Source organism: Gavia stellata, chromosome 10, assembly GCF_030936135.1.
Source record: "Gavia stellata isolate bGavSte3 chromosome 10, bGavSte3.hap2, whole genome shotgun sequence".
NCBI lineage: Eukaryota > Metazoa > Chordata > Aves > Gaviiformes > Gaviidae > Gavia > Gavia stellata.
The window spans coordinates 33,472,673-33,497,761 of record NC_082603.1 but is presented as its reverse complement, the minus strand read 5'-3'; the positions used below and the strand labels follow the sequence as shown (position 1 = coordinate 33,497,761).

Here is a 25,089-nt window from a genome sequence, read left to right as displayed (position 1 = left end):
CTATATAATTATATCAGTATTGCAACTGACAATTACTACTGATCTATCAAACTTACCTTCCCGACACCGTGCTGCTCAGGATGTGTGTCACGATTACAGCATTAACTATTATTTGGGCTTACGTAGCAAAACAGATGAGAGTTCCACCCTCACCACACAAATACAGAACTCAAATTTTGCTTACAAACAGAAATAACCTGGTCTCAAAACCTATGGATATGCCTCCATGACATAAACCGCCCCCGCCCCCCCACCCCCGTATCTGGCAGCCTCTGCTCAGGATTTGCCTTGGACTGACACGACATTCGGGTCACCTTTTTTTTAAGGACTGGCCAAGCTTTTTAAGAGGGAAAGATCAGGACGTAGGCACAGTTCAGCATACCTGGCTCTAAACAATGCCTTCTGTCTTCACTAGCACAACGTGACATTAAACTCACCCAACTAGTAGTGAAGAAAAATAATTAGTAAGTACATTTATAAATGACATTTTAAAGACTATTAACATATAAAACATTATCATCTTTATGAAAATAGACCAATTTCAGCTCAAGCTTGCCTTTTTGGGGGAAGAAGACACATACATTTTTTATTTTTTTAAAAGGCAAGTGTTCTCCTGGACAGCTGCCAATAATCTTGTGTAAAACGTCCTTAAAGCAAGACAAACTCCTCTGTACTAAATCTTTTTAATCTTTTCTTTTCATCCTCAGAGAAAAGGTCATTTTCTTCATGGAGTGGACTGGAAGCAAAGTCATAGTCTCTAGAATGACCCTTTACAAAAGTAAACAAGGGATACTTCTCCTTAGATGAAGATTTCAGCATCTACAATGTAAAACACATACCAGATAAAACGTTAATTGGAAATGAAGAAATGCAGTAAGTAGTGATATTTATCTGATGATGTCTGCAAAGTAAAAAATTATTATTATCATCACCACATTAAACAAAAAGCATTGCACAATCTAAACATCCCCTCCTCCCATTAAACATACGTTTACTTCTGTTTCTTCTTCAGGTAGATGCTAATTTTATGCCTAACCCTGCATCTTGTTCCATACAGATCTCCTCTACATGCTGTCTGTTTCAGTGCAGCTGGAGCTCGTGTAGGAAGATAAAAAAACTCTACAAAATAGTTAATGGCCATAACGCTCTCCTCAAGCACAGGTATGAATTCTGCGGCAACCAAGCATCTCAGGGACATATTTTTATTGTAGAATCGGCATGTACAATAATCAATGTTTTTATTAAAAGTTCAAAACCATACACCTATGTAAATAAGCCAATCAAGAGCATGTGGCTAAAACCACACTGACGACAGGAGCAGGCCGTCGTAAGTAGTGTGCCAAAAATCTACATTTATAAATAAGAAAACCGAGCATGCAGAAAGCGGGTGGTAGGGAATGATAAATACTAAAACAGATCAGCAAACTACCTTTAATAGCAGATAAAAATCCACCAAATACTGAAAGACACTTCAGCCTTTCAGGCTGTTTTGGACACTTAATTGTTCACTGATTATTTTTTAATTTTTTTTTATTTCTTACCTGCTTTGAAAAAACAGCACAGTCATGTAGTGACACAGAGAACTACATTAGCCTAGAAGTATTCATGTGTGGAACTAAAAATCACTGAACATAATTTCATAAGAACAATTAATCTAAAAGAGTAAAAAAGCCTAAAGAGATCTTTAAACAGTAAGAACGATTGAAAAAAAAGACAGTCAGAGGCTGAGGAGGGTGTTTAAAAAAATAAATTAAAAAAACCCCACACTCACAGTAAAATCCTTGATTTTTACTGTGGTCTGACATTTTCCACTTTATACTATTTTAATTGTATTTGGCAACTGTAATGTGAAACCTGGGTAAAAGACCAAGGATGTACAGGAGAGATGCGCACACGGAAATGCAAAAGCAAAAGAAGAGTAACAAATGAGCATTAGAAAGAAAAAAAGTTTGTAAGACGTACAAATGCTTTGTTTCTTGAGAAGACTAGATAATTGGATGCAAACCCTTTCATCTCTAGGGGCTGAATACAAGCTGGCTTAGTAGGAACAGAAATTGATAGCCATGCGAAGGCTGTCTGCTGTCTGTGAAGGGGATGGGTGGACTTAGGCCAGCTCCTAATCGCAAGTTTGCAAGAGCAAACTCAGAATACTGCGTCTCAGGGAATGTGTGGTGACCGACCGACCACCGCACCTTTAAATGTGGTCCCTCCAAACCAGGACAGAAATACACCCGCAGTTCCACTGCCCTTGTCTGTGCTCAACTTCCCCTGAAACGTCCTTCTCTACAGGTACATGTAACATGTCTCTCTATGTACTAAGGGAGGTGATGAAATACTAAATACAGGACGTGAACTGGACCGACAGGCAAATGCCTAAACAAGGGTCGAGTGGAACTTGGTTAAGATTACTGCAATTATTACCAAGCTACGTCTCACTCGGTGATCTCAGATAATTTGAAATCATCACAGACCACTGTGATGATTTCTACAGAGAAGTTTATTGATAAACATCAGTATTTTTTAGTATTTCAGTGTTTGACTCAGGCTGCCACTGTTGTCACTGCAACAATTACTTCTTTGTGCTGAACTGCATCCAAGTTCAACACTCAATCAGTCCAGTTCCTCAGAGAACTTCTCATTTCTGCTAATGAAATGGGCTACAAACAGGCAAACGCAGTTGTAGCTCAAGTGAGTTATTTATTTGCTGTCATGGGTTTTGATAGGGAAACACCTCACTGCATTAGCAGAAAGAGGAGCCTGGTAGCAGTTAAGTAACAACGAGGCTGCAGCCGGGAACAGGCAGAGCCGTCCCTGGTCCTGTGCAGAGGCCAGAGCTTCTTGCTGACCTTCTGGATCTGCCACATGGTGGTGAGAAGCCAGACAGAAACTGCTGTGCCTGCGCGGTATTTCTGCTGGAAGCGCCAGACAGAAGGAAGACTACAGCCAGTCGGTAAATCCATCCTTCTCAAGTCTGGATGTGTTTCCAGGTCTCCTTAACCTATCAGCTATTTAATGCCAGGTATTATTAAAGTACTTACCAATAGCTGCCTAACGAGCAAGTACAGAAACAAAGGGTAACCTGAATGTGATTTGGATGGAGTTTCATCAGTCACTCCATTTGGGCCCTTGATTCCCATGCCCTAATTTTTCTATCACTGAATATGTGGCTCATAAGGTTTATCCTCAAGTAATAAAAGCTGAATCTTTTCTCCCACCTCTTATTGCCCACAAAAGCAGTGAGAACCTGAATTTTTTAGTCTAGCCTACATAGGGCACACTGGGAGCATACTGTGCTTTATAGTTCAAAAGTTATCGGACTCCAATTGCAAACAAAGGGAAAAATAACCGAAAAGCAGGAAAAAAACCAAAGGATGTGAAGGAAGGATCGAAAGATCATAGAACGTTTATCACATTGTATTTGCATCTAAACTTTCCTCTATTTTCAAACTTATTGTGCCTGAAATATATTTATATAAAATAATGTCATTAATATTAAAGAACTTCTACATGAAATACCAGCATAATAGCTCCAAGGCTTAGATCAGCCATGAGTATTTTCACAACATATGTTCAGAAAAAGAAATGTACTTAATCCCAAACGTGAAAGAAAAGAAAGAAAAAAGAAAGAACTTGCAATGCAACCAATTTTGTATTTAGATTTTTTTTTTACCATATTATTACATTCTTTCTTATACATGATATAATAGGAAAACATGGAAGAACAGAAACTTCGCTATTTAAACTTTCCATATATCCGCCGCTTAGGAACTTCTTTAAATCTATTTTCTACCCCTCTGTGTGAGAATCAAAGAAACAACTTCAGCATCAATCAGTATCTACTGAAGATTACATACAGTATTAAGTTTAAAAATGCTTTTTTTGGCTGTAATAACTAATACCACTTAACAGGACATTCAGAATGCTGTACAAACGTTAATTCTTTGTGCTGTTGTGATAACTACTGTAGTTAGAATATTAATATTGTGACCACCTTCTGCTGCCACCGCCGCATCCTTTCATAGACTATTTTTTAAAATCACAAAACACAGTTATTCACTGCCTCAGCTAATACAACATATTAATAACGCTGCATTTCATACACTCACATACTGTAATAATCAAGGGAAAAAAAGTCAGTTGCGTTTGGACCTAAATGAACCTGTATCGGTATTTGTCAGGTGGAAGGATACAATCAGATTTGCTGGGCGATACCTGCTCCGCAGACTTCAAAACATAGTTCCCGAATCATAAACACGCTGCTTTACACTTAAACACGATCAGAAAGAGCGCTTACGCTAGCAAGAAATAACACACAATTCTGGCTCGATCCAATACTTCCATTTCAAACCCCCAAAACGCCTCCCGAGGGCTCGCCGCCGTTTCAAGGCTGCTGCGGGGCGGGGCGGTCCCCGCGGCAGCAATATTCCCATTTCACGAGTGCCACCTCGCGGGGCCACCCGCGCCAGCCCCGGCCCGGCTCCCCACGGCTGCCTCGCCGCAGACCCCCTCCCGCTGCGCCGGCCAGGTCCTCCCCGCGCGTTGCGTGCTGGTAAGATGGGAGGAAATGGAAAGCAAGCTCGATTTCTCGCCATTGTAAGAGCAGCGATAAATATCAAGAAAAGAATGACGTCTCTAGAAGAGCGAGGCCGATTCTCTCCCCTTATCCCTACACTGCACACCCGCGCCGTTCTGGCTGAGGAATTGATTTGCTCACTTCCGCACCTACCTTCGTTATTTCTTCAGAAGCCTTCTCAAAGTCCTGCACCGTTCTACAATAAAATCCTATTGTGCAGCTCGGATCCATTTTTTTGAATGACATCTTTTTGGGAGAAGGACAGTGGAATGACTGCCAAGTTTCAAGATTGAAAAACATGAAATACATGGTTAAGGTTGAGAATGGCACAGACCAATGCATTTACTTTTTTTTGCCACCAACAGCTTTAACATACAATCCCCTATATCACTTGAATTAAAACCCAGCACACACTTCCAAAGTCATTTCTTCCACACCCCCAAACATTCAAGTAATTCCACTCCTCTCCACGTGTATAAAACCTCCTGCTGTTTACACTGTATTCACCAAACTTGCGCACAACACCACGTTAGTTTGAAATCTGTCAAAGGTCTGCCGCTCCGAGCAGTACTTTATTAATATTCCCAAGGCAGAGGAGGCAAATGCTCTCTTGCAAATTTAATTTGTAACAGCTTTTGCACCATCTTACAATTACTGCTTTACTACTGCCGCCCATTGCCCCTTTCCCTCCCCCAGCCTCTATAAAAGAGACGTAATGGAATAAACCAACCTCGTGCATTTTCCTTTAGTAGTACATGAAAGGGGTTAAAAACCCCACAAAACCCACAAAAGCAAACCCTTATTACAATAATCCACAAGTAGGAAAAAACCCAAACAACATGCCCTGCTTTATAAATGTTTTTTTCCTAACGTGAAATCTCTTTTCATGACAGATGATGCTCTGACAGTGCTGTGAACTCATACTATCAGCAGCCATGCTATTAAGAAAAAACAAACGCGAAAACCCCTTTCCCACACTCCTCACTCACAGTTTATGAGAGAAAAGATGAGTATGCACCATCTACCCTGATTCTGTGTTTATCTATTACAGGAACTGTAGTTTTGGTGACGGTCCTTGTCTAATCACTGCAATTACTTGGTCACCACGGACTGTCTCTCAAAGGCAGTCCTCTTTATTCTGCTTCTGACATGCAGGACTACCCCGTCATCCTACCTCTATTAAATCACTAGCAACCCCACTACAGCTGCTCAGTAACAAATGCTAACGCACCGCGTCTGCACCACACTGCAACGGAGATACCACTGTACTAAAATGCAGATTTTGTTTTTCATGAACTTCCCCCAGTGACCAGTATTCTCCAGCGAACGTTCTGTGCTATTTCCTTTCACGTTTACACATAAGTTGTGCGCAGCTCCCAGCTCTTCTGGCGCACAGGACCGGGACAGCTTCCTGACACAACAGTAACACCAGGACAGAGCAACGCAGATCTCGTACCAACACCAGTGTGTTTTCTCTATAAAGGCTAACTAACAACCGCTACACTCTAATTTGACTATAGCAACAGCAACCCCTGACAGCTAACATCAAGCAGTCGGTATATCAGAAACCCATTTTATCTTTCTATTTTTATCGGGTTTTTTGTTTGCTAGTCAGAAAGTCAATCCACAGAAGACGACAGCACTAGTTACCTAATCTGAGTGTACCTGTCAGTGTTATAGTTCTACATATTGAAGTATATTGTTCTTTACTTGCGATTACGAACCTGAGAGGTATTTCTGTTAAATCTCTGCTAAAAAATATAAGCAAAGATGAGAAGTACTATTTCTACAAGATCGATTTTAGTCACTGTTTTTTCTTCTAATTCTGTTCAAATTTTATAGGCGGAAATTGTATTTTGAATATTCATTCCTGACTCATCAAATACAGAAATCGAACCCTGCCTTACATACCACATTTCAGCAACAACGCCGCAACTGCAGCTGTGCTGTGCTGTTCAGGGCAGGAGTCCTAACGCTACACAAATCACTGCACAACAAAGGGAAGTGGGTAGGCTTTTTTTTTCCCCACTCCTCCAAACAAATGGATTCTGGAAGCCAATACGGAGTGGATTGATTTCCAACTTATTCTGGACAATTTGTCAATTTTGAAAATACTCCCTACAGATAAATCTAACAAGCAACTATCCACACTAAGAAAGCAATTTCTGTTTACTTTTGACATTTCTGGACAAAGATATAATACTATTAAATGCACTACACATTAAATTGCAATATATTTTCCGTCTGCAGAAAAGCATTAGGATGCGATCAAGCCAAGCTGGCAGCTCACGTACCTTCAAAATACGTTTTAAAACCTTATTATTATTTGGAAATTTATATTAACGCCAGTGTGCAGCACAATCTGGAGGATTAGTCATGGGACCAGAAACCAAAGAGGTGTATTTTTTGTAGCTTGGCCACTGAGCCACAGTGTGACCTTAAGGAAGTCACCTCAGCTCTGCTTCTTTGTGCTCGTCCCATCTTCTGTCTGGCTTACCCAATTAAACTGTAAAATCTTCAAAGAGGGCACTGTATTTTACTACAGTTATTAGCATAAAGGGGCAAGGATCTTGGTTATAATCTCTGGCTGCTGCCACAATACAAATAGAGCTGGGACTCACCAACTCTTCTTCCAAATACCTGAACAGGGTAAATCTAAAGGCATCTCTAAAAATAATGAAAGTTTCTGTCTAGGATATTTTCTGATACATTTTCCTATGTTCCTTTTTTAAATTCAGAACCTTCTCAATTGCTAGAGAATCTTACACTTTTGTATTGTACATCACACTAATTAAAGCATCTTGATAGGGCATAAATACTGAAAAACATGTAGTGTTTGCTTTAAGTCGGCCCTAGGATTTGACATTAGCCCTGTGTAAGTCCTTTGATATATTTAAGAACTTTTCCTAAATAGTATTTGATGGTATTTTGATTGAGGTATTGTGATCAACTTCAATGTACGTTAACGGATCTTTGGACCATTGCTGTTCACTACACTGTTCTCAGTTTAAGTCTTAGCTGCTACACAAAACAGAAGCCGTGAAGATACATAACTCCATTACACACCATTTGACTTACATTCTAAGTGCAAACAGTCAATTTAAGATCACCTACTCAGCTCCTCAGGTGTGAGTTTAAGAGTTGAGTATGACTCGCTTCCACTGTTTACATGACTTTACTGCAAACCTTTAAGAATTCTACGTTAAGCAGCTAGTATTTTAGAGGTGGTGGAGACACATACATACTCCTCTTCCTTACTAAAATGCAATATGTTGTTTCTGAAGCTGTGTTTCTACGTTTACATGTCACAGAACACAGTGGCATGAGGAACTATTACTAATGACCAACTCCGTTCTAGAGCAGTTGATGCTGTCCTAAGCAGTGGATGCACCCAGAGCGTGTTTCTACACCAAATGAAGAGTTGCCCCGAGGAGGCTGGAAGTGTATGTGGAAGCTGGACACAAGATCAAGAAGGAGAGTTTGTATGGATGGCACCGAGTACTTCTACGGTGAGTACCGTGGCTATTGAACACTTACTACTGCAACTGATAATGTTTTCCCATGGTACTTGTAAATTGAGTTCTTTAATAACCTCCCTTAGCTCTATCTATTTTCAATGCAAGTTATTTGGCAAGAGGTTAAAGAAAAGGCAAAACACTACTACTGTAAAAAAAACCAAACAAAACAAGCATGATTTTTAAGACCTAGGCATAGCCTGAAAAGATGCATTCACTACATCTAGATGCACCCAGGAAGTCATGGCCTAGAAAGGGGTCGAGGAAAAGAACGAACAAACGCAGCATCTACACTTTCACACCTGTCTGTTTCTTGGAAACTACTATTCCATAAAACCAGCTTGATTAAAAATAACAATAAAACTTGTTAAATTAAACAGTTCAGAAAACTTGAGCAAAATTCATCTAGTCAACCACAAACCTCACTGATAAGCCTCAAAAATTTCCACTTGTATGAAGCTAAAAAAAATGACCTGCAAAGTTATTAGCAGCGAAAGTTACATTTAAAATGATAACCACCTACTCCAGTATAGAAATACTATGAATTCCTGGATAAAGAAGCAGCAGAACTCTGGTTCCAAACTGACAACAGGCTCCTACTATTGAATACTACAGTAATTCTCTCCATGATGTTGACTGCAACTTGAATTTAAAATAACATAAAATAAAAATGACCAAAAAGACAAACTAACAAAACCAAATCCAAATAACTCAGGTTTAAGATCTCCAAATATTGTGTATTTTCTTTGATGGAAAAATTACTTAAATGAAGTGATCATCAATTTTGGAGGTTTTCTGGTCATTAAAAAGAAACAGAAGAAGATTAATGAAGTAAAAATTAAACCCCCATATTGAGTTTTTAACCTCTGGTCATTTTTGTTGATTATAGGCCTATAAAGAAGGGCAGAACTTTGATAAATAACATGTAACTGTAAAACCATAAAGATGCAGCTAGCTAGAACATCTCTAAATAATTAGTGTTTGATTCATATGGGAAGAAAACAGTGCCAGGTCTATATCCATACTACCTCAAGAGGGAAATCCTTTATGCTGACATCTACAAAAGATTGGCAGTAATGAGGATCCATGTAAATCAAACTGTCATCTGCAAGGACAAAACAGAAGACAAGTAATTCAAAAAACACCTTATTATTACACTGCTTACAATCCAATTTCTATGCAGAACAGCTGAAAAAAAAAATAAAAAGCCAGCAAGTAACTGCTTGCCAGGCTGATATTCATTGACTGAAGCATAGGTTTTTGCAGGACAGATTAACTTTTGCATAATCAAATATGCTTGTATAAGCAGAATTTTTATAAAGTGATGAGACTGTCATTTAATTTTTGGTGATAAAATTACTTTTACAAACACACAATTATATTCTGGAGTTTGCATATGAAAAATGTATTGTGCTGCTTCATCCTGACAGGAAGAATATATTGCTTGTCATTTAAGCATCAACTAACACCACTTGAACTAGTAAAAAGTAAATACGTAAATAAGAACTGCCAGATAGTAACAGCAAATGCTCCTGAAGTTTGGTGAAACAGATAAATTATGCCTTGTTTATGCAACAATGGAAATTAAATGTACATTTTACAGAATCCAATTACTGTATGGGGTAAATGACGAATGACTGGACTTTGGTAGATATGATGAATTAATAAGGTACTCATTTTGCTATTTTAATCATGCTATTTCCCACTGGTTCGGTATTAACTGCCTAACTCTTAAAGAAAAATATTGAAGAGACATAACATATTAAAACACTAACCTTGAAATCCAGCAAAGTAATATGACTGCTTGGGTTTGCCACCAATAATACCAACACAATACTCAAGGCTTAAAATTCCCTACAACAAGAACATTAAACAATTAGGACAGTGTTAAACAGAATAAGTATTAAACTGAATCAAAATATTTGCTCTTTCTTTACTGTTTTTAGGCAAATAGCTTTTTTCTTTTTTTTTAAAGACTGACTTCATGACTTTCTGGGGCTTGACTCAATTTTTAGAAGCTTACAACTGACAAAAGTGAAAACCTCCCGCCAGATAATCCAGAGAAAGTGCTCCCTTTTCATGAGATGCCCATACATTGAGAGAATTGGCAGTATCATTTTCGGGGAAGAGACAGAACGTAAACGTCATACAAGTTGAGCCCAGGTTGCTTAGTCAAAAGGTATCAGAGTATTCAGATTTACAGAGTTCACATACACATTCTGTGGCCCTGAGGGCCCTCTTCTTTTTGCATTCAAATGTCTAGAGTATGAACTTTTACATCATAGGGAGCAATGCCAGTTGAAGCAAGAGTAATTACAACATACAGCTCTAAAAACAGGAGCCAAAATACAGGGGGAAGAGAGACACACACAACAGAGAAGCCCCATAAATCTTGCTGGATGTTGACTGTGAGGGTAGAGGAATCGGAGCCATGAGTATGCAGTAACTTTGAGAAAGAGACATTGCAAATACAACTGATGGGATTTAAAGAGGGACATGGGGCGAAATACAGGAATCATTTCAGTCTGGAGGCGTAAAGGAAGAAATATACTCCTCCAGCCATGGCAAAGCTAGGAGCCACCAAGGACAGAAAGAGTTGGGATGGGGTATCAGCCATGGGCTACAGTCACAGCAATGCTGCCAGTGTATTTCTATTCATTCAGGTTGGAAAGAGTTGGGTTCTGCAATCCACGTGTCTGTGCTAGCACACACACTTTGCAGACCTGTCATTACATAATAAAATGTTGATTTTATGGATATACCTTCTAGTGCTGGGGAGAAGGATTTACCTGCATACACGCAATTTTGCCACGGCAAGAACATTGCAGTAGTTTAACTGACTGAAATTCCTCTATCCCCCACAAGTTCTGGATGCAGTCACAGACAACAGACACCAAAGAAGTAATCTTTGATAATTTCTCTATTAAAAGTACCTAGCAAAGGAATGGAAGAAGGCACGGAGGACTTTCCTCCCTCTCCCTTCAGCATATTTCTACTCTTCTCGCTTTCATCAGGTTCTGTCTCTTACCAGGGCTTATTAGGATTTTTGTGAATATTCAGTCTTGGCTTAACACAGTTCCCCACTAGTTATCCCACCAACTCCAGCGGGAGCTGAATTTTGCCAACATTGAGTGCTTTGGAAAGCTGAGCCCAACTGTTCTAATGCAGCTGAAGCCCAAGACCATTAAATACTCTGAAAACTGAACAGCCTTTAAACATCCATAAATCACAGTGGGTTTCTTGTGGCACTAGACAAGTGTTGGGTCCAAAAACTTGGATGCTGGCCCAAACTGGTACAGCAATCCAGAAGAATATCAGTTGAGCTGAAGTGAAATCTCCATTAGCTGGCAGTCATATCTATATCCTCTCCTCTAAGAGATCAACCGTTAGAAGTATAACCATTATATTATCACTGTGTAAGTAGGGAAAATTTCTCTCAACAAAATGATTGATATTTCATGCACTGATAAGACCAAAGCCTCTCGAGATAAATTTTTCTCTGCTTAGACTTAGCAGGGTTAGGTTTACCGTTGGACTTGATGATCTTAAAGGTCTTTTCCAACCTAAATGATTCTATGATTCTATGACAACGATACAGTAATGTAACATAACAAAAACTATTGTACTCCTCACCTGAGATGCTAAGAAAGTCAACTTTAGCATGGTTTATACAGGTTAAGAGAAAGGGCTGCTTATTTAAAATATGAATGAGGAGGCTATTTTAGAACATGCTCCTTGATGGCTGCGCATTACAGAACGTTTAGGCAGATCAGAGGCAAAGGCTGAAACAGCTAAGAAGAACACATCCTCTGCCAGCGGAACAGAAAGGGAGCAAAGCTACTTAGGGTAATGAATAACTGTTTAATCTATGGGAATTTTCTTGTAAAAGTGAATTATAAAAAATTTATCAATTTTCATCCATAAATATAAAATCCTCTGTAAAAATTACCTCTTGTACTACATTCTAAAATCTGCATTTTTAACTTAAATCCAGACCCCAAGAAATTTAGTCACTTCTTGTGAACAGTCAAGACAGAGATTGGAGTGACTAATACATGCAATTGAAAGCCCTCTTATCACAGTCTCCGTTATAACAGACTGCAAAGGGCAGTACCAGGCTTGCTAAATGAGCAGCAGAAATCACCAGTAAAGCCAGTTGTACAAGGCAAACTGAGATAACGTGACTGTGCTATGAAACCCAGTGCCACGTAAATACATTTTACTCTGGCAAAAGAGTGGTTTTGAGAGCTAAATTGAGAAAGCCTCTGCAGGGTAAAACTAGCCATAGATATCTGTCAATAATAAAAGCCAGCATTAAAGAACTGGAGTCACTTTTCTTTCGCTGAGAAAACCTCATGGAAATTGCAGAAGCAACTGTTTATTAGCTTACAAATGAAGGCATGGTGTGTTTTCCTGGGCATGAGCGATTCAAAGGCTTTTTTGCAGTTAACATTGAAAGTAAAGTAAGGTTGCTGTAGATCACATCTGCGACCACAGGCTTATCTTAGCTGTGTCAGAATTAATCAGAAAAGAACTAAAACCTTCCAAAACCAACTGTCTGAAAATACAAGGAAAACAATCAGGAAAGAAAAACAATGTATTAGTTCATCACTTAAATAAAAGGTTTCATCACTCTGTCTCCCTGTGCCATTAAAAACCAAACATGTTTCCTAAAATTTTACAGAGAAGACACAGTCACAAAAAAAAGACTCTCAGATTTTGTACATGCTACTAAATTGTGGTATTTTACAAATTAAACCAAGAATTTAAAGACAGATAAACAGCAGCATGGAAAATGATAATGCAGCAGGGCTAAGAGAACAATCTCTTCCTTAAGAGAAGTATTCTTGTGCTTAAGAGGTAGGATTACAGTACATCTTCAGGTGTCAGCACCATAAGCAGAACCTCTGCTGGGGTGGGGGGGGGGAGAGGACAGCATAGATTGTCCTCCCCTATGTTTTCTCCTCGAGTTTTACTTTTTTCCAGTTCATTTTTATTTGTGGTAACTGCTTGCTACTCCTGCATCACTGTCCTTAGAAACATTCAACCTAATGTCCAGATAGTGAAAAAACACTTGAAGTAGTGACTAAAGACATCAAAAAATTCTAACCCCTCTCAAGGGGAAGAAAAAGACAAAAGACAATGGGAAGAACAGACAAGCAACAACCTTAAACCATCTGGCATTTAAAAAAATAAGAAACAGAATGAGGAATTTGGTATATTTATATTTTAAAATGCTGACTGATGCTTAATATAGCACAACTCTAATAGCATATGTAACTAAATTACCATTTGTAATTTGAGCCACTGCATTAATGTCTTTTCAGGTAGCTACTTTAGCAATAGGACAGTTATCACTGCTTTACCAAGGGACATCATGTGCTCTGCAATTATGTCTGATCTTGTAATAGGGAAATTTAAAATCTGTAAAGTCAAACTTTACAACCTTCAACTGTAAAATCACCACCACACATTTAATAGGTAGAAGATTACCATCATGAAGTCGCTTTTCATATCACCTACTGCTACTATCTGAAAAATGATTGAACTCTAATTTCATACCTTTACAAACTCTAAGTAGTCCAGGTTTGTTCTCTCTCCACCGAGTCTCACAGGAACTAATATAATTACAGCTTTTGTGTCTGCTTTTCCAGAATCCATAAAAGAACATTGTCTGTCAATAACATCTGAACTGTAGACTGAAAGGAGACACACGGAAATATTCATATTTAAAATATAACCGCTAGCTTTTACAAAGACACACCTACAACATGTCATCACTTAGTCTGACAAACTAAAACTACAGGCCTTCAAAATGTTACTGTCCTCCTGAAATATAACTCGTGAGTGACTGATGAAAACCGGTGTTATGGCTCCTTATTTTCAGCAATATTTTGTGGAATGGTAATGTGCTGCTGCCGAGATAAGATACATTGTCAGGAAAACGCAGAAGGGGTAGGCTAGGAGAAAACCAATAAATATTTATTCACTTGATATAAACTTCTAAAAGGAGTAATTTAAAACTTGAAAGCCTACAACTAACAGAAACATCTACATGTTAAAGGAAAAAAAGACAATAATTCATTTTAATAAATACTCAACTTTGCTGCCTGAAGTTAACACAACACAGTCACTGAAAATGAGTGAAAAAACTTGATGTGGTATTACTGCTTATTCCTTCCCAACTAAAAGAGATGTGAAAAATCATCACCAGAATAAAGCAGCGAAAAATTAATAGAACTTTAAAAGTTTCCACTGTCACTGTAAGTCAGGTGAAACTGGGTTTGTAGCATATGATTAAACAATATCTCTTTAAAGCCAGTTTGATTGATTACCCAGGGATGTCGGTCTCGTCTGTCCTATCCCAAGATCGCTTATGACATAACAGAAATTTCTGGCAGCTAAACATGGCTACTGAAGTAATAGATTGTGCTTAGATTTGAAAGACTATAGTCATTAGTGTAAAGTTTAACCGCATGTTTAGTTTATCTTGCCATCATTTTCTGCTCCTGAACATCCAGAGCTCTACGCTCCTCTGCCCGTTATTGATTATTTAAAATGCCACGTTGGAGCAGAAGAAAGGTTACCACTGACTTGGGTTCACTAGCCTGCTCACATCTTTGAACTCCAAGTGAAAATGACTTCTTACTATTCTAACAGACTGGTGCAGTGTGGTTTTTTTTTTTTTCCACTAGAAAAACAGGTAAAAGAGAATCTTGTTATGCAGAAGACATAAAATGTAAACAACAAATCTACTCTAACAGAACTGAAGCACTTTTCAGTTGTTTGGCTGTTTTTTGGGGGTTATTTTTAACAAAATATAGACGTTCTTACTAGCTTATTGCTAAAACAATATTGAAGCAAGTATGAAACAGATTATTAACTGACTTAAATCCAAAATAAACAGTTACAACAGGCAGATTGTAAGGAAAAGTTATCTTGCTGGATTTGGAATTCCACTATCTTCCACTGCAAGATACCAAACGAACAATGTATGAAGCTTTCAAGTTGTGATGTCTGATTCTCAAAGAGAACAAACATCTGCATATATCAAGAACCCCTTTGTCTACATAATCTCAATTTTGTGGATCCATTTTTGAGGTTTTTTTTTTCCTTTAGAGCGCTGTTGTTAAGTGCGTACTGAAAGGCATAAAAAGCATCTAAAAATGTTTGCAAAAATCTACATAACCACAACATTTACCTGTACAATCCTGAGCAACATAGACTGTTACTCCTTGTAGCTCAGGGTCTCTTGCTTCTTCAACAGCTTTTCTAAGTACAAACACAAAACTATTTAACTCATCTCTGATTTTAAAGAAATTAACAGTAAATAAACATAAATTATTTGATTTTTAGAAATAGGTTGGTTTTAATTGTTTGTTGGTGGTTTGGGGTTTTTTGTTTGGTTGTTTTTTGTTTTTTTGTTTGGTTGTTAATTCAAGACACCTTCCATTCCTGATAAATACAGATGGGGGGTGGGGTTTTTTGTTTTTAAACACTGGATACCAAGATCCAGTGTATATGGCAACATATTTTTCCCAAGCAAAGATGGCAATGTCTGGCTATTTAGAAGAAACAATGAAAACCACAAAAAAAGCCCAAAGAAACTCATTAACTTACAATGAAAGTCATATTCACTACCTAATTTCTTTCTAATAATTTTCTCTCATGTGTATTGGGATAATAAAGGCTAAATTTGCTGACAAAAATATTATTTTCAACTCAATAGATCTCTTTAGTTGACCTCAGTTCATATAACTAGCCACAAATTAGCACCTCATGTCTATGGAAATACAGGCTAGCACATAAAAAGCTTTGAAAATTTTGGGGAAACCTTACAAAGATAATTGCAATATCGGGCTATCCTGAAAAGAGTAATGGACCTAAAAACTAAAAAGAAAATATATGTCGATAGTCTGAAGCATGATCATCAATCAAGGACAACATTTGTAAAGAAATTAAACTGTTCAAAATAGAAGATTAGCCTTTGGCTTCAATACACGCTTGCATTAAATGGTCACTATCTCTTTATTTCACAATCTATTTTGAGGAATCGTTTAATACAGTCATTCTCAAGTTATGAGTGCGCTATACATTGTTACTACTGCTGTAAGGGAGAAAGGAGATCTAGGAAGGGAAACCTTTGCAGTGCTGGAAATCACTGGTGGGTTTGTGTTGAATGGAATTCCACACCAAATCCACTTCCCACCCCCACCCCCCCATTAGGTAAACATGCTACTGCAATTTAAAGCAAGCAAAAAGAGTTCTGACAGTTTCTATCATCTGAAAAAAACAGAAGAAAACACGTAAGTAATGCTAACCTCTCACATCACTGTATGCATTTGCATGTATGCACGCATATACACCTGATTATTTCAGTACAGCTTCACTTAAGATTAATATACTTTAATACTAAATATTAAATTCTTCTATTCACATATATAGAGAGAAACGTATGAACTTTGGCTTCTGCTGCTTAAATGACTTATTAGTGATTCAGTTTTAGGTAAACTGGGATCCACTAAGAACATAAGGCTATTAAAAAAAACCAAAACAAAAATCAGTAATATTCAGAGAAGTGGCATATAGAGGCACATAGTACGGAGAAATTTGACTTTCGACTTTTTTTTTTTAAACCACACTGAATGTCACAGACCCTTTACTTTTACTGTGATATAATTATAATATTAATAGTCCCATACATTTACAGTTTCACAAGAATTTGATGTGTGCAAAGAAATGCTGAAAACATCAATTTTAGCTCTGACATTTCATTACACTATCAGTACATTATAGCCCCCAGGTTACAGTAAAAAAAAAAAAAAAAAATCTATAATGTTATGCATGTTCCAAGGTTGAAAGAGTGGTTAGTTTTTAGAACATTTCATTAAATGCAGCTCTACTTAAAAGCCCAGGTTTGGGAGAGATACTTGAGACTTCTACTGCCCAAAGTACAGGAAAACAGGGATGTCGGGTTTTTTTCCTGAAATAAGACTGAACAAAGGCTCAGAGTTCCGTTCCGGCACCTACAGCTATTTCCCTTCCTGCCTCTGAAAAATCTCTAGAATTGCTACTAATACGGACATTTTACAAAGCCAATAATGAACAGTTAGATGCTCAATTAAGCTGAAGTAATCTCATGACACTTTGAAATGCTTCTCCTGTAATGTGTAAGGCACAGTAACAGCAAAGAATAAAGGTGTTTTTACCTTAAAATGTGTGCAACGACTGCAGGCCCATACCAATCTCCAGCAATTTTTCCAGACTTCTTTCCATATTCTATTAGCTGATGTAAGCCAAAAGCTGCCAGTGGAGAGTCGCCAAACCAAGAAATTATTTTTCTATGATAAACTTCATTTCTCATTTCATTATCATCACAGTTTCTCTTTAATGCTCCCTGATGATGATTTGACAGGATCTTGGGTTCTCTTTCTGCTGTAAGCGATGCTTCGAATGATGCTGTCAGCTTTTTCACTGTATGGGCCGTCCATGATTCAGAATCTGAATTGTCAATGTCCAACGCATCCGGCCAGACCCAGGCTGCAGCAAGATATTTTAAGATGCATTATTAGGCTTTAATATTAAAACTTTTTGGTATAATTAGCAAAGCACATCCCTTTCTCACCCTTGTTCCCCAAACCAGTAATATGTACCTCACATACTGAGATGCAAATGTCAGTGTTAAAATGTAAACAAAGAATTCAAGTGGAATATGATTTGCTTTTCTCTTCTGCTGAATGATAGGTGAAATGAAATACTACTACCAGTACATTTGTTCGCAATTTATGCTATCTGATAGTAGGTCAGACTCCATGATCCCAGTCAGTTAAGATATACAAGGCACAGGTTAGAAATATCTTACATATTAAAAATACGAAAATTAGCTATTAAGTATAATCAAAAAGTTTTATCCAAGTCAAACAAGAAGTCTCAAAAGCTGTTTTTAATTCTTCTGGTTTGTCACATTATTAAAAAAATAGACAAACCTGATGAATTATTCATGTAAAAACCAAACACTTTTTCCTGCCAAAATGTCAAAGCAGATCAGCAGAAAAATAGACAATATTTATTTTTTCAGTAGATTTGTGAATTCTTTACCTAGATTACAAGACAAACTTGTTTAAATATTATTCAGCACAGCATGTACAGTCTGCATTTCTAGCAAAAGGTTTCTCTAACAATGCATCCTACACGCAGCGTTCCTCTTACAGAATAATGGTGGTTCAGCAAATCGAGAGAACAGTAGTGCTTTCCTTCTCAGATGACAAAGTCTCTCCTACAAGTTCAAACAACTGCTTGCAACACAGAGCATGTGAGGAAACCTCAACAGCGAACATACTGTTAGATCAGACCATACCCTGGAGGTCTACAACGAACAGCCCAGAAGGCAATGGGGAAGGCTGCCATGTGCAAGCAAGGAACAAACCCTACAAACCCTACGGATGGGGTGCTTTTGCTCCGTGAGCCAGAGCTGGTTAAGCTCCTGGAGGTTCAGAAAGCTGCCATTACAGCAGTGAGAGGAACCTTTTCAAACTAATACTGACAGAGAGCAAGAACTGCAGCCCTCCTTGTAAGTCTTACTGAAGTATCCATGTAAAAGTCTTTGAGAAACAAAGGAAGCACAGAGGCAACTATAGTTGCATTCTAAAATCTAACTTAGGGCTCCAGTAATGTCACAAGTGTTGCTGGTAATGGCCATAATCCGTGTCACCCACTTTTATTACAGTGTGACAACCACGCCACGTCAATGCCTCTTACCACAAGCAGCACCCCTCTGTGAAACCTCGTGTTAATTTTTCATTGCAGACCCAGGCAGATGCATGCGTAAACTCAATGTAACAACATCACAGGCCTTGCTATACCTGCACTGAGCTTTAAATTTAAGTCAGTGTCTTAAGCGCAGGCATTTCAAAGTAAAACTTAACTAGTACCTTAATATTTTAAATAAAAACTAATTTCCAACATCATTCAGCAATATCTGGAACATTCTCCATAGCAGTGGATGTGTTAAGTATTCCAGCTAGTAACTGCAGTCAAGTTTTGCTTTGTAACAGAAACAATACCATTAAACTATAATGAAAACATCTCTGGGAAAAGAGTAAACAGCGATGAAAAACTTCATGTAAACACTTAAATATGTTTCAAAAGCTACCCAGACCTCATAAAAAGATTTTCAAAAGATAATTCACCAGCTGTCAGAAGACTAGGTGATGAGAAAAGTAGCCCAGAAAGACCACACATGTTCCATTTTTCTATGCATTTGGATTGCCACAGAAACACTAGAACTCTGGAATCACCAAATCACTTTCCAAATTAGGATGCATGGGGGACAGTGCAAGGAATTCTTTGTAATCATGGATTTTAAAGATATAAACCTGGGGCTTTTTTGGTTTGGGTTACTTCAAAATGAGCCATTATGCATTCCTACTCACAGGTAGTCTTCTGATCAGATTTTTTCTTATTCCTTTAATTGTATGTATAACAAAAGTTATAGTTAAGGGATTTGTGTTCACAGCAGAAATATTTTCGTACATTTTGATATTTGCAGTCAGTTGAAAGGGATAATGAATGTTTTATAACTTAAGTATCTACAACAAAAGGAACACTGAGTAAGCCAACCTGACATTTCGGTCATGATGCTGCCAAGAAAGAAGACTTTGTGATGCAGCTGGTTTGGGACTATGTTCACAGCTTACATCATATTTGCACAGTAAATACAAAGTATTATCAAAACAAGGCTTTCAGAACTATTTTCTACTAAAGTATTCCTGGGATCCAACAAACGGCTGAGTAAACAATACACTGTATTCTCTCTAACGAACATGCCTGGGTGGCTTCAGGCCCATGTCTTGGATCATTCTGACAACAAGCAGTGGTGACAGAGGACAGGACCGATTGTTTGAAAGGGGCAATGTGACAGATTATGAAAGGGATTGGCAAGAGGATGGAAAGGAAAGGTGGTTTATTATGAGAACCAAAAATCCCTCCATGCAGGACATGGCTCAGCTTGGAAGAATGGGGAGGACGTACACGCATAGCCTTTGAAAGCGGAAAGTGTTCCAAGTTTCCTAAAGCTACTTCTTTGAAACAGCTGTGACTGAGGGAGTACTTTGAGACAGACAATGATAAGGAAAAAAGGGAAGTTCCTCTGTAAGTACATGGGGGGAAGGGAGGAAATGAAATAGTGAAAATTTCAACACAAAGAATGATGTATTGAAGTTAGATTAGAATCCTTCTATTAACTCAATATATTAATACTAGAAGAAATTGAATAATGTACAATGTTAAAACTGATAAAAGAACATCACTTTTACCATAGCCTACAGCTATGGGCTGTGGAACTCATTTCCACACCTTGAGTTCAAGATACAACCAAGATTCAAGAGAATTGGACACTTGCATGGATAATAACAATACCCAGGTATGGGAGCCCAAATTTTTGTGGTATTTTACTTCACAGTTAGCTTTTGTGGAGTTTCCAGTAACGATGCAATGTAACAATTCCAATATTAACGAGAGGGAGTCCAGAACCAAAACCAGCTTGCACTTTAGATTTGGGCTACATGAAGACCATCACACTCTCTACAGAACACCCACGCTTATCAGGCCAAATACAGAGATCTTCTCTTGTAACTTACCTCTACCGAGAAAATGAAGCATAAGACCTTGAGCCAGCAGCATTTGACCAGTTCTCAGTGTGCAGCCCCAGCCACAGTCTGTTGTTAATGCAGACCCCTTTATCTGAGGAAATTCCTCTCTGTAAGTCAGCCATATTCTAGAAATAAAATCTTTACGAAACTCCTCAACATTTCCTGAAATCTCCGTGCCGATTTTATCAAAATTGGACCCATCTGTAGAGAGTTCACCAGATTCTGTAAGGCAAAGCACAAATTTAAGTTATAACTTGGTATGGCACTTCTGTTACTAGAAGAAAAGTAAAAACATGTAACTATTCTACTGGAAAGACAGGGCAAACCTGCAAAAAGTAACAATCACTTCAAATACAAGAGAGGAAAATTGGACGGCAAACGCAATAGAAATGTGCCAGCTGAAAAAATACTACTACTAAAAAAAGAGCAATGCAGCCAACATTACTGTGCCAATGGAATTGTTGACTTCCAAGTAAGCGACTGCTTAATTCATCTAAATGTAATAGAGAGTCAAATAGAGAAAGATTCTTAGAAAACTGCATACTGGAAAATGATAACAAAGGTGTTGGTGTAGTGACTCTTCGTACAGGTATTGTCACTATTTCATTCAGAAGTTTTTAGGAAAAAACCCTCAAATTGATAGGTAAATGAAGTAAAGTGCAAATTACAGCATTAATATTTACAGAAAGAACAAGACCAGTGTAAAATCTGAATAAAGCAGGTTAGGATGGGTTGCATTAGTGGTGGTGTTGGACATTTGAATGAGTACTTTCTAAGCTTTTCATATGTATATTTTGAATTCGGTAATTGTTCATGAAGATCTTCCTAGAAGATTAAAAATATATCCACAAAGCTTCTGCCGAGTAAGACTGGAATAAGTTAAGTGCTATGTACGTACCATCAGTTTTGAAGTGGTAACATTTTCCCAGCAGAAAGACTGGAGAGTTTCTACTGAAGTAAGTTTTTGTTTTCAACACCCAACCTAAAATAGATGCAAAAATGATACAAATTTGTGACTAAAGTATTCCAAAAAGGAATTTCTAATAGCATCTGGTTAAGCCAAAGGTAACCCATGAAAGGGGAAAATAGAGAAAATGTACTAAAATTAGGTTTGGCTTTCATAAATAACAAAAACTTTAATAGTTCTACAAAACACGGATTAGAGTTCTGGTTTAAAAGTAACGATGTTACCCATATGTGAATGTTTGAATTTTAATACAATGGTACTAATGCTCAGAAATTGTTAGGATACAGAAATGCTAAAGCTGAGCTTAAGTTGCTTTGATTCTATTGTGAATTTATTACTGCACAGTTTGATTCTGTGAGGTTTCCGACTCCTATAATAACATGAAATAAGCTTCACATATGACTGGTGAAAATGCATGAAGAGTACTGCTTTTCCCATAGGATTAAACAAACATACCTCATCACAAAATTAAATTGCAGATTTCAGACACAAAAAGGACAGTATAACATGCTGTACAAATTTAAAGGGCCAGAATTCAGGTTTTAGGTTTTGACAATGTCCCCAGACAGTAGCTTTTTCACCTAAGTCTAAATCCTATGGTGTTTTATACACCCTGAGTCCATAGAGTTTCTTGAACTTTTCCTATCACATATAGGGTGTTAACGACTACTGTTCCCCTTCAGCCATGTGGTAGCCTTAAAGAAAATAGAAGAAAAGTATCTTTTCGTCTTGCCAGACATCTTCAAGGCTCACTTAGGAGAATTAACAAAATTTATCAGAAACCTGGCATTAAATCTGAGCAACCTCAGTCCTAGAAGGAAAGTAGAAAAATTAAGGTTAAGGACAGATTAGTAAAAGGCACACTTGAAAATCTGTCTGCTTATAAACAAATTACTGATGTTCAACTGTGGAAAAGTATGTTACTCAAGACTGTGAAGTAGATTCTTCACTGGCATTTGTACTTCACACACCATCCTATTTTCTCCAGAAAAGTACGTATAAAAATAAAAAAATCTTTGCGCAGATGATTCCATATTGTCCCTGTTTAAAACTCTATGCAACTCTTGTGTCATTTACATAATGTATTTACTGTTTTCAAAATAAGTCATTTAAAAAGAAATTATGCAAATTTATTTGAAAAATGAAAAGCTAAACAAGTTTGTTTACTCGGGCTGTTTATAGCATCAAAGTAAAAATGGTTTCAGGGGCCATATTGCATTTTTATTATTAATATTAGTTAAGTTTCTGAATCATGATCCCATTCACAGAATCACAGAATCACTAAGGTTGGAAAAGACCTGTAAGATCATCAAGTCCAACCATTACAAAAAAAAAAAAAAAAAAAAAACAAAACCCACACAAAAAAAACCACACCACACCACACAAACAAAAAACCACACCACACACCACCATGCCCATCAAGCCACCTCCCACAAATTCACGTCAACAAGAAACATTCCCTTCATTTCAATGGAGACAGGATTTTACCATATGCTGTTTCACTTACTGTATTTCATGTTATGCCATGCAGACATAAACTTTGATTTTATCTTTTCTACTTCATCTGTCCCTGTGGCCTCCATATTCAAACTCTAGAGGAAAAGCCATCGCTGTCTTGTAAGATGTTCAATTCTGCCACTGTAAAAACAAAAATATAAACATATCCATGGGCACTGAGAACACAGGGTATAGCATCACCACCAGCCCCCTTAGGTACTTAAGCCTAACATGACCAGAAACAGTAATAAACTTGCAGAATCCTCCACTTCCAGGGACTGAGAAGCAATCACATGTTCCATGACTAAGTAATAAAAACATTTAATTCCAAATATACACCAATAAAATTACTATACAAATCTGAATAGAATATAATATTCTCCAACAGCTCTCTATTGCACAACAAATTGATCTAGAGCATATAGCCTGCGCTAGCATGCAAGTACTCTCTTTCTAATTGGCAGTGAATTGAAGAGCTACAATGCATTTCCCTATATAGAATAGATGCTATTCTTTTCTGCTGAATAGAATACAATAAGCACTTTTCTCCCCACATCAGGGGTTCTGAGCACCAATAAACAAATCTCGGTTTTAAAAACAGCGTTAGTTTCAGATTCCTAATCAAGAATTTTCTAAGCCAAAGTTTACATTGGAGGAATTGAAAGATGAAGTGCAAGATGTTTTGTTGTATGCGTACAAGGCAGAAAATACGTAGTACTGAAAACGTGTGTAGTAACAGTGACATAATTTTGTACAGAATTAACTTGCTAGAGAAGTAACATCAAAAGATGATTAGAATACTGTCATAAAATCCCTGTTTACTTTACATCTCTTCTAATTATCACTTGCAGTGCAAAAAAGGCTCTCTTCTGATTTGATCGTGTTGTCTACAGTAGTCCAGCTGTATTACAAGAACGAGTGGTAAAATGGTGGTAAAAACCACTATAGGGGAGATGTATAAGCAGTTTGCACAAAGTTAATTTTCCAAGGGGGTGGTGGGAGGGAATGCACTTTTACTGACTCTTTCCGAACTGCAAGACAAGACAGACTTCACCTTAAGAGCAACCTAAACTGGTTATAATATAGAAAGAATATATACTACCTTTATCCCTGTTTCTAAGAAATCTGAGAAAATGGGACAGAACTCCCTTTGTAGTCCACCTTCCTCATTTGTAACAGGAAGATTGCTATTAACTGCTAGAGCTTCCTTCACTGCCTGTATTCTGTCAACGGTTCACTTTAAGCTAGTTGATAGAGGAGGTTTTCTTGAGGATATTTGGTAGCCCAAACCCTTGCACAGATAGCTGAAAAATTAAGAGCTCCTGCTTAAACAGGAGCTCTTGTGGGACATCAAAAGTCAATCAATAGTGGTGCATCACTGCAACCTTCACCAAATTTTTAGCCAAGCTCTGATAACATCAGAATGATGACGTGAACAAAAGCAAAGAATCTCATTCAATTAATAAACTTGGTCCAGGAGCATACACCATCACTGATGCTATACACAACCTCCTTACTTTAAAAGGAGAAATCTAGAACTGTATTTACTTTTCCATGTGTTATTCTCCATTGAATTGGGATCAAAAGCAGGACTAAGATGAAAACACATTACTTCTCTCCACTGGGAGCGTATTTTAAGAAGTAAACCCAAACCCCTGATAGTGTAATTGACGAGAGCGTGCAGATGTCAGGGTCCCAATGTCTTCAGAGCCTGAAGGTACTCACACAGGCGCACTCTTTCTGGGATCTGTAGGTAGGGCAAGGAAAACAGCAGTATACTGCCCAAGCCATCCCTAGCATATTTTTCTTCTATTATTTCATAAAAGTCTGTCAACAGCTTTTTGATGGAACAAGAGGCAAGGCAAGCTCGCAAACATGGGGGGGGAA

The 25,089-nt window shown here is 37.8% G+C and overlaps 1 protein-coding gene across 1 annotated transcript; it reads right to left on the bottom strand.

Annotated features, from left to right (window-relative positions):
* Positions 1–251: 251 nt before the first annotated feature.
* On the bottom strand, positions 252–23,316 carry ATG4C (autophagy related 4C cysteine peptidase). The gene is made up of 10 exons (XM_059821810.1): positions 23,213–23,316; positions 21,637–21,720; positions 20,727–20,960; positions 17,298–17,628; positions 15,290–15,360; positions 13,651–13,787; positions 9,864–9,942; positions 9,117–9,193; positions 4,727–4,846; positions 252–819 (listed from the first exon to the last, which is right to left on the bottom strand). Exons 1-10 carry the CDS (start codon positions 23,286–23,288, stop codon positions 649–651), a joined length of 1,380 nt encoding a protein of 459 aa, XP_059677793.1. The 5' UTR covers positions 23,289–23,316; the 3' UTR covers positions 252–648.
* Positions 23,317–25,089: the final 1,773 nt, after the last annotated feature.

Excerpts from the sequence above, each read along its gene's own strand:
- ATG4C (XM_059821810.1), bottom strand. The coding sequence starts at position 23,288 with ATGGAGGCCACAGGGACAGATGAAGTAGAAAAGATAAAATCAAAGTTT. Across the intron at positions 21,721-23,212 it reads ATGGCATAACATGAAATACA|GTTGGGTGTTGAAAACAAAA; the intron begins GTAAGTGAAACA and ends CATCTATTTTAG. Across the intron at positions 17,629-20,726 it reads GCTTCATTTTCTCGGTAGAG|CCTGGGTCTGGCCGGATGCG; the intron begins GTAAGTTACAAG and ends ATCTTGCTGCAG.